Raw genomic sequence first — 11,134 nt, 5'->3', positions numbered from 1 at the left:
AAATATTGTGTGTCAAACATTGATAGAAAGATATGTATGCCTACTTTCTGGTATTTGCAATCATCATGTAAGTTCTCTACCAACTACCAAACCACAGGGACCAATTGTGTAATTTTATCTAGCATGTCTAAAAGAAGAAAACCCATAAATTTAACATTTGACCACTTTGACCATCATTGACCCAAATTATTACTCGTCCAAACTTGTAGAATAATTAGGTAGTGCTATTTAAAAAACAAGTTCTTGGATTCAATTTTCTTGTGAGAAACATTAAAAAAAGAAGTGAGAAAACATTAAATAAGAAAATGATATAAAATAAAATCCAAAATGACTCAAACCAGAGTTTTGTAGAAACAAATAACAGACGTATGCATATGCATTAACCCAACAAACGTACCATAACATCTGTAACATAAAAATCCATTCCCCTCACCCACCCACCCACCCCTATTAATTTATATCTATACTCATAATAAACTCAACCAGACTCAATTGACCCACCAAACTGACCCATCACACAAATTCAAGACCCAAACCCGACTGACCCAACTGACCCAAAATGACTCCATTCTTGCAACATCATCTCTTACAGATGCTGACTCAACAACAAGACCTCTCATTAGGTGATGTTACAATACCTGGTAAAGTATGTGAGATACATGATGATGATTTATGTAGATGAAGCTGCTTCAACTTCTTTCTTCTCTTCTGATTCACCTGCTTTTTCAGTCTCCTTCACTTCCTCTTTCTTTTCATCTCCAACACTCAACTTCTCAAGCAATCCAGCAGCATTTGAAGCGTCTTTGTTCTCTTCTTTTCCTTGTTGGGACTCTGCCACTTCTTGAAACGTTTCCATGAACTTCTTGCAATCTATCATACACATTACAGCAACATGATGTTAACAAAACAAACCCAAAATTTTTAATAGCAACTGGAATGGAAAGTGGCAAGAAGGGAAGATCAGTATGAAAGTTGTGATCATGTGCATGAAATGGAGTGGAAGGATGGGGGACAAGAATGTAGGGAGAAGTCTAAGTTGGCATTCAATACTAGAATGCAACCCACGCCTTTTGTTACAACCCTTAACCAAAAGCATACTAAAGAATATGCAAATGGTGTTTTGTATGATGTTGAAGAGGTTGCGAATGTCACAATGTTATAACTTAAACAAGGACAGGGGCCCTCTTCTGGAGATTACCAACGTCTCCCTTCCATTTCACTACCATAGCATGCTCAGACCTTTTACTTGAGACATCATATCAATCCCGGATTTGAATCCATATCATAGATTGGAATTTAAACTCAAATTTGACTAGAGAGTAATCTGATATAGCTAAACAGTATGGATTGGGTTCCAAAACGAGAAAATATAATCGAACAGAAGTAAACTTACTGTCAATTGATCCAAATCTAATGCAGAAAAGCTCATCCTTGAGTTCGCCATCAGAAAAATCAGCAGCATGCCACACGCATGACTTTTCGTTTCCAGCGTGTTCTTGAACAGTCATGGTAGGTATAACTACATAACATAACAGATGTGAATCAGCAACGTATCCAGGATTTTGGTATAATCAAATCGATAATATGATCTAACAGATTCAGGTATTTATTTATCCATACCTAGATGATTGGCGCAGATCTTTAAGGTTTTAGATTGACGCATAACGAGACGAACTTTTCCAGTTTGTTTGTGCTTTAAGAACTTAACTGAACCAGCACCTCGTTCTTTCCACTGGTTTCCATCCTTATCAAACCGATATAACTTGGCTTTACTAAAAATTGAAAATAATAACAGTTAAATTTCAAAACTAGTAGCATAAAGACCAAACAAAGTAAGATCAGATCGAGAAGAAAATATTACAGATCGAGAATAGCGTCTTCGTCTTCTTCCCCAGTGGTGACAGCGACTTCTTCAAGTTTGACGATCGGGGCGACCTGTGCTCCGGTGTCTTCGTCTTCGGCTGCGACGGTTTCCTCCTCCTTGTGCTCTGGATCGTTGCTTGCCATTGAAGTTGAAGATTGTAGAGATCGAAAAGGCAACTGCGTGTTTGACAGTAAGAAGAATGGAAATCGGAGCTTCTGGAGGCAGAACGGCGGCCAAAGGTGAGGGTTACATACAATTATACAAATGGGGGGAGTCATGTGTTTTTGTACGTCATATTGGGCTTGCACTTGGGCCTAATTTTATGATTATAAGTATGGATTCGATTTGGGTTTAGCTAATTAAGGCCCAATCCTTTTAATAGTTGTGTTTATCAATTAGAAATTATATTTTAAAGAAAAATAAAATGTTCATGCTTCCTATGTGGATGGAAGTAGTTTGTGTTTACTGCATCAATTTCATTTTGACATGTAAACTGATTTATATACCATGACAATGTTTCTCCTCTTATTTGGCTACACGTTACAACCATTAAGCGAATAACCCCAATTGAAAATATTACAATTTCAATTTAGAATATTCATTAGTATTTCAGAACATATATTCTTTCAAACATTTAACTAGTAAAATTAATCTATAAAACATTTAAATATTAAAATTAATCTATAAAATTATATAGACATGTTAGCATTCACAAAAATAAAATGGTTATTTATTCGCATTCAAACGGTTCATCTGGTCCATAAAAGAAACATTACTCATCCACATATACATTATTTTTCCGTTAATACTTTTATCCATGCAACACTTAATTTCGCTTCACCATTCAGACATTGAATATATTTTAACAAAAGGTGGTTAATTGTGGTATGTTCAAATAAAATATAAAAAGCACAAGTTTTATCCTTTTGTACTTATTGTTTGTTAACAAATACCTAAAGATATAAATTCATTTCCCTGGAAAGTATCCGATATATGGCTTATTATATGTTCTCTGAATTTGTAGGCCTTCTTAACTTTATATCTAGTATCTTTAACTAGGGGTGGAATTGGTACTGTACCAAGTTTTTTTTCCTCCAAACCGTGTACCGTACCAATTATAATTGACATAAAGTTTTACCTACCAATACCGTACCAATGACACTTGGTACCAACTTAGTTGGTTACCAACAAATTTGGTTGGTATATATTGGTATTGGTATATACCAAAATATTTAAATAATATCTGTACTTGAAGAGTTTAAGACTATAATCTATATAAGACTTCACATTATAATCATCACTGAATGGTTAGAAGGTTTTCCAAATATGAACGTGAGTTGAAGATGTGGTCGTCGCTTGTTTTAGTAAATCATTTTAGTGTCATGTACCTTCCTTAACCTTGTGTTAGTAATTTCTTTTACTATAATGTTTTGTCCATTAGAGTTTATTTTGTCGTATCGAAGGGATTGATGGACATGTGCTGCAAATAAGAATCAAGATTCATGAAAGTCATGCAAAATTGAACATATAATATGAAAATTGTTTTACTAATAATAGCAATGTACTTACATTTTGTTATCGATATAGGCTTTGTACTTATATCTTACGTTTTGCTATTGTCAGTAAAGAAACATAACTATTTTATTATTGTGAGTGGAGATAATGCAAGTATGTTGCTATAAATATAATGGATAAAAATATGCAGTACATTGCATATGTTAATAAAAAAATATTAGTAATTCATCATCAGATTTTAAGAAAGCTCTTTTATATCTTCCGTTTACACTTCCTAGAAAGACATATTTCAATAAAAGATTTGATCTGAAGATGATAATAACATAATTCTTCTAAACGTTAGGACGACATAATAATACAACATACCTAGACAAGTTTTACCAAACATAAATTTTTTTGATTAATTCATAGTTTATCTTGGTGGATTAAGGTAACAAATAAATGTTTACATGAATTCTTTTACATGCTTATCACCATTTTTCCTACTTGTTGACCTTGTATTATACTTAAATGTAAAAAAATCATTAGATAGTCATTGATCTGGGTAATCGTATATATCTTATGAAAGTAATAAAATATGTAAATTACTTGGAAAAAAATACACTTAATGAGACAATAAAGGGGAAACATGGAAACAGAAAGAAAGAGACGAAGGCGGTATACATTGAAGTTAGTGTAAGAATATAACCTTGAAAGCCTCATCAGGAGGGTGAGACTGCAATACTATATGAGAGCTCGTATCAAATACCCACCAAAGGATTCATATGAACTCACATCATTCCATATTAATGTTCACAAAAGTTATAAAAGTGAATATGATTTGGTAAGTGTTCATACCCACCTAAGGATTCACATAAAACGCAATAGCATGTAGTTGCATCAGCTCTCCTTATACTGGTAACCAAAGAAACATAATGTTTCGAAATTTTCTATCATTTTAAATTGAAAGCATGGAATTAGAGTGTTGGAAAATGGGTAGAAGAATTTACCTGGACATATCAAGATCCATCTAAGAATGTATTCTCCTTTAAAAGAGCACCCAATTTAGCATTTTCTTTGCTACAATCATCTTCAACCTCTTTACATGTGTCTATAATAAGTCTTGTATGTAATATTTGAACGAAATTTGAAAAAGAATGATTAGAATGTTAGGGGAAATAAGTTGCATTTATTTTGAAATGCTTATTGTCACGCCCCTGACCGATGGCGGAAACGTTGGGTTGTTTGACTTATTCATGGATCACAACCATTTACATACATATAACAATACAATATCATAGCATAATGTATAAACTTTTATTAATGAAAAGGGAGATTACAACATTCTTAATCTCGGAGGACATGATAATATGAATTACTCAGTATCTTAATAGTTAGGAAACTATGTCAACATAATGTTGGTAAGTTCATAGGTTTGAAATGTTTGTATCGAAATGTACTTTTATACCAAAAGTATGTTTCCTGCAAGTATACTTTTATACCAAAAGTATGTTTATTGAAAGTGTGTTTTTATACCAAAAGTATGTTTACTGAACGTGTACTTTTATACCAAAAGTAAGTTTACTGAAAATGTAATTTTATACCAAAAATATGTTTACTGATATTGTACTTTTATATCCGAAGTATGTTTACGGAAATTATACTTTTATATAAAAGTATGTTTACAGAAAGTGTAAATTCATACCAAAAGTATGTTTATACTATATATAGTTGTTTTTCCAACATACATAAAATGTATTTTTCTTGACTACAAAGTATGTGTATACGATATACCTACCTAACATATATAAAAATGTATTTTTTATAACCTAAAAGTATGTGTTTTTGTATATGAGTGAATAACAGACTTATATAAAATTATATACTTGTAAACTCTACAATTATGTGTTAGGCTACATATAAGTACAATTTCAACTTATATGGTGGTTGACAGTGGCTGTTGGCCGTTGGAAAAGCTCGTCGGCAAAGATTTTTTTGTTGGAAATGAAAATTGTCGGAGTAGGGAGGTGGTCGTAGATTTGATCAGAGCAAAAGGGGTGATCGTCAACATCATATCAACACAAAATGTGGCTGCCAATGGCAGTGATGGGTGACGGTTGGCCAGAGAGAGAGAGAGAGAGAGAGAAAGGGAGGCTGATCTTATCTTATATGTATAGGGATTTGGTGGCAATGTGGTCCACCAGATTGGTGGCGCCACTACAATTGTGAGAAGTGACGCTACCTCGATCCATGTGCGACAGTCCGACAACTCACATTTTTTTTCTCGAAAAAACTAGTTCGTTGTCTACGGAATTTTAGTTTGAAATATGTAAAAATATTCACCTAACAAATAGCGTAGCTATGTCAAATAAGCGTTTGAAGTGAGTTATCAGTGGGTTACCGATTGCAGCTATTCAATTGTTTTTTTTTATGAAAGTACCAAAACTTCGTGATACAGAAATTTCGAGAGTAGAATCAAATACTTCAATATTGTCTGATTCATAAAATGTAAAAAGTTTTTTACTTAACAAGACGCATAGCCATTCCAATGAATCATTTGAAGATTCGTTTACAAGAAACCAATAATGTTTTGTTTCATTCTTATCCACAAAGGTGTCAGATTTTTTCGTGAAAAATGATTTTAGCTCAAAAATCATATAATAGATTGATTGGTGTTTATGGAAAAAATGTTCAGAACCAAAAATTGACGTTTTAAAGTACCCTACGCAGTGTTCAAAGAGTTTTTAGGTGAATATTTTTACATATGTCAAATAAGCGTTTGAAGTGAGTTATCAGTGGGTTACCGATTGCAGCTATTCGATTGTTTTTTATGAAAGTACCAAAACTTCGTGATACAGAAATTTCGAGAGTAGAATCAAATACTTCAATATTGTCTGATTCATAAAATGTAAAAGTTTTTTACTTAACAAGACGCATAGCCATTCCAATGAATCATTTGAAGATTCGTTTACAAGAAACCAATAATGTTTTGTTTCATTCTTATCCACAAAGGTGTCAGATTTTTTCGTGAAAAATGATTTTAGCTCAAAAATCATATAATAGATTGATTGGTGTTTATGGAAAAAATGTTCAGAACCAAAAATTGACGTTTTAAAGTACCCTACGCAGTGTTCAAAGAGTCGTTTCGGGCAATTCCTGGCCACAAACTGTTATTTGACTGTTCGTTTTCTTTAAATGTCCGTAACTTTTGCATACGAACTCCGTTTCCGACGTTTTTAATGTAATATTTATACGTAATAATACTTAATACATAAATCTTGTTTTCAATGTATCAAATTATTAATTATGTATAATGAATAGTGTTTCTCTGTCAACGATATATGTCTAATGAAGACTTGAGTGGTATTCCGCATGCATTTCTAAATATAATACTTTAATTGAATTAAAATAAATGGAATATATTACATTATGTCAATTATATTGAGTGTTCGTGGTGGAATATTGACATAATTTCACAGGTTGTAACAATTAGAGAGTCATCATTAACGAAATTCATAGAAAAAAGACATTAAAGTCTTACCTCCCAAATTCAAACCCCACAATTGTACCAATTAGAGAGTCATCATAACCGGACCTCAACAACTTTATGAAAAAAGTTAAAAGTAAGAAGGTAAGTTAAGAGTAGATGTAAATCAAACAACATTTAGGCTTGAGGGAGTGGCCTCGCCACCCCTCTCGCCAAAAACACGCTATCAATTTTAAGACCATTCCCTATGAGTCGCTAAGGGACTCGTTAAATTAGAAACGCTACTCTAGCAACGAGAAGAGAGAAGAAAAAGATGGGTTGTGATTGGTTAGGATTGTTTGTTTGTTTTTTTTTTTCAAAACAAAACCTATTAAACTCCTCTCACTACCGCTCCCTATCTTTTTTAACCTATACATGCTAAGCTTACTTGACAATATAAAAATCTATGTGTCAATAAAAAATCCTACATGACAAGATGCTAGGAGTGTTACCACTCCCATTAAACTTATAACCTGGAATGGCCATACGATGTTACATGATAAGTCCCTTTCATTGTAACATATTGTGATCCAACCCTTCAACATTCCAAGTATATGTTTGTAATTGTAAATCCTCATCGTCTAGTGTACAATTTTTGAATATTGAGTTATTTACATGCCTAGAAATTAGTCAATGACTGCCCCTTCCAACAAAACTACTGACACTCTTGCTTTTTTGACATAGAAAAGTAAATATTATTAAACTTTACCAACAAAGCATTACCCTATAGGTAACACTAATTACACTTTCAAACTCTGAATTCAACAATCATGTGGGGACAAAAGAGCATACACACAAAAGAAGAAAAAGCGAGTTTGGTTTGTTTTCTTCTTTATCATTTGGTGATTGTTATCATACATGCCTTACTCTCGAATAAAACATACTCAAAATTTGGTTCCAAAACTGAAATTCATTGTATCTAAACGTAAATTCAACCACTTACATTTCAGAAAATATAATTTCAATTCACTCCCCTCAAAAACATATGCACCGATCAAACATAAGAAAACCAAAAACAGTTTGCTATGAACTGAAAGACCTGAAATTGTTTTGAAAATAGGTTCTTGAAGGGCTACCGTTAATGCAAACAACAACATAAGTGTGTAACCTACAATAAAAGACAAAACAGCACCAAAAAGACAAAAAAACATACAACACCACAATATGCAACAAAGGAACAAAACAGTTGACACATAAAAAAAAATCAGACATCACAAGAATAAGATAAAGTAACACTTGTACATAAGCAACACAAACCCTACAAGTGCAACAAATAACATATGGTAAAAAATTAAGCAGGCGGACTTTCGACAAGTATGGCAACAATCATAGCAATCATATACAAAGCAACGTTCACATGGGAAACATAAACCCTAGAAAGACATAAAAGAAAATGGCAACAAATAAGAGATAAGAAATCTACATAATACAGAAGATGTGAATTCGAGAAGTCGACTACTAATTTGAATTTGGTAAAAAAACTTGGAAAGACGTGAAATTACAATGTGATGAGAAGATGACACGTATCAAAGAGAAGGCTGTTGGAGTGAGACAAAGATAACACTATCCAGAAAGAAGATAAAGCAAATCCAAATTCAGTGGAGCCAATATACATGAAAACCAACCAGCCGATGGAGAGACACTTTGACTCGGCTTGAAACTAATATTATTCATAAAGCCGCTACGTAAATTGATGTATAAAATAATATTATAGAGATAATAAAAAAATTAAGAAAAAAATCAAAATAATACATGAAATCCAAGAAGACGGCTCTTCGTCATCGATCAAAATAATCATGGGCTGCGATTAGTAGAACCTATCTACAATTTTACTGTAAGTGAAAAAAAAATCTCTCCAATCCATGGTTTCATGTGTAATCTTTCACTTTGTTAACATGATACCTTGATCATGATTTCATGTGTTTGTTTGTGATTTTTTACATTTTAATTGCGATATTTGACTATAAAAATACATAAAGTTTTTATACAATATATTATAATCTATGTAAAGAAATTACATAAAAAAAAAAATAGTGATTTTGAATCTTATTGCACTAAAAAAACTATGAGTTACAGGCCGTTTGTATCGGTAAAAATGAGATATTGTTGATGCCCAACCAATATATGTTGGGCCACGAAAAATTATAGCCCATGAAGAAATCACACACAATTGACAATTCTTTGTCTTTGCCGTATGTAATTTCATTGGCTAAAAACATCATTTTCGCAATTTTTGGTTACTTCTAGAGTTCTAGGAAAGTATCTAAAAAATTGGCTAAATTTGTGCCTTTTCATCTTTATAAATATTTTATGCATAGTTTCTTAATTAAAACCAACACCTTAGTGGGTTACCTGATAACACTTTGGTGTATCATAAAAATGTTTCAAGTTCAAACATTGAGAGTTTAATTAATGGTTGACCATGTCATGTGTGGGACGCAGTTCCAAAAGTGTATGTTTAGTTTCATCGCCTTCATCTCCTCCAAACCTCGCAATACCAAGGATTCGTAATGGGCAATAAGAAACTCATTCATTTATTATATACTTGTTACTTGTTTGTTAAAGTGATCCATAACGAAATTAACTTAATAATAGGGTATTAGTTGAATTATAACAAACCCGAAATTTTGATATTTAGTTTTTCACTTGTTAGTTGTTAATTAAATTAACTTAATCGTAGGGTGTTAATTAAATTATAACAAAATTCAGTTACATTAAATTTTGATATTTAGTTTTTCAAATTTACATAATAGGTTATAAAATTTTCATTACTCTGTTATTTGTATGCTATTTGAAAATCGATTAAAGGAACGTTTCGTAATGGAAAAACACCTTATTTTTCATAAAAATCTTGTAAGTTTTTTTTTTTTTTGAAAACATGTTTGATTTAATATATTGTTTATAAATTCAAGAAAAAAAATTCAAAATTTAAAGTAACCTACAAGAGTAATAAAGAGTAAATTACATAAATGGTCCCTATGGTTTGATTGAATTCATAGTTTTAGTCCAATTGAATCACTTGCTCCATATAAAAATAAAAATACCAAATTACATAGAGGCTTATACTTTGGCTCTAGTACGGACACATAGGAATTATACTTCTACCATACTAGCTTAAGTACACAAACATTAACCACCTAGAGACTAGACTATATATATACTTCCTAACATATATATATATATATATATATATATATATATATATATATATATATATATATATATATATATATATATATATATATCAAAGTTCAGAACCCGTGGGAACCAAGGTTATAAAATTAATTAAATTTTTATAATAAAAATTTATAACTATTAATCAATTATTTTAAATAAATCATTTTAAATAAATTATTAATTAAAAAATATACCAAATTTTAAAGTTATTATAACTTCAAATTTAACATATAATTAGAAAATGTAAATTTGAATTTTGAAACGAGTTGCCTAATAAATCTATATGACACATGATATAATATTAATCAGGAGTTGTATTAGAGTGACACTTGACAAAAAGAGATTAAAACAATCCATTTATTAAAATAGGGATATATATATATATATATATATATATATATATATATATATATATATATATATATATATATATATATATGGTCATTTATCCCAAAATAACAAACCCATAAATATGGAAGGAAAATTAATATACCTTATAACTTTTACATCTTTATATTAATCACATATAATTTTCTTTAGATTCTTCTTAGATTAATCGCAGATGATAGTTTTTTATATGGTTGTCATCCAAAATCAATGTCAAAAAATCGTCTTTTCTAGATATTATTAGCACAACTTTTTTCTCCAGGATTTTTTTTTAAAAAATAAATTTTGCAATCACCAAGGTTCACCAAATTGAATATATGAAAAGTATCGAATGCAACACAATAAAAAAATTATTTGTACTTTATATTGTTTAACAAATTTATAATTAATAGAAAATATTTTATTCCATTTGATTATTCGTTTATGAGAAAAGAGTTATGAATTTGGGATTTCGTTTGGTAATTATGTATCGCGTTCTTCAAGAATGTGTAATATATTAATAATTTTAAAAGAAGAATACGTGAATTTGTATATGCAATCATATTCTTTTAGAATATCACATTCTTTAAGAATGTATACAAGAATGTGTAGTATATTCGTTTTAAAATAATAATAGGCGATTTTGTATATGAAATCATATTATTATAGAATATGTTTATAGAGATTATTTGTTATTACATTCTTAA

At 30.8% G+C, this 11,134-nt stretch overlaps 1 protein-coding gene across 1 annotated transcript; it reads right to left on the bottom strand.

Moving 5' to 3' along the window:
- Nucleotides 1–283: 283 nt before the first annotated feature.
- Nucleotides 284–2,121, bottom strand: LOC111912650 (ran-binding protein 1 homolog a). Its single transcript, XM_023908399.3, has 4 exons — nucleotides 1,862–2,121; nucleotides 1,621–1,772; nucleotides 1,394–1,519; nucleotides 284–870 (listed from the first exon to the last, which is right to left on the bottom strand). The coding sequence occupies exons 1-4, from the start codon at nucleotides 2,005–2,007 to the stop codon at nucleotides 671–673; spliced, it is 624 nt and encodes a 207-aa protein (XP_023764167.1). The 5' UTR covers nucleotides 2,008–2,121; the 3' UTR covers nucleotides 284–670.
- Between the last annotated feature and the right edge of the window lie 9,013 nt (nucleotides 2,122–11,134).

The sequence above is a fragment of the Lactuca sativa genome, chromosome 5 (genome assembly GCF_002870075.4).
Source record: "Lactuca sativa cultivar Salinas chromosome 5, Lsat_Salinas_v11, whole genome shotgun sequence".
NCBI lineage: Eukaryota > Viridiplantae > Streptophyta > Magnoliopsida > Asterales > Asteraceae > Lactuca > Lactuca sativa.
Note: the sequence above shows the minus strand (reverse complement) of the source record. Positions and strands in the feature narration are given on the sequence as shown.

Excerpts from the sequence above, each read along its gene's own strand:
- LOC111912650 (XM_023908399.3), bottom strand. The coding sequence starts at position 2,007 with ATGGCAAGCAACGATCCAGAGCACAAGGAGGAGGAAACCGTCGCAGCC. Across the intron at positions 1,520-1,620 it reads GATCTGCGCCAATCATCTAG|TTATACCTACCATGACTGTT; the intron begins GTATGGATAAAT and ends TATGTTATGTAG. Across the intron at positions 871-1,393 it reads TAGATTTGGATCAATTGACA|ATTGCAAGAAGTTCATGGAA; the intron begins GTAAGTTTACTT and ends TGTGTATGATAG.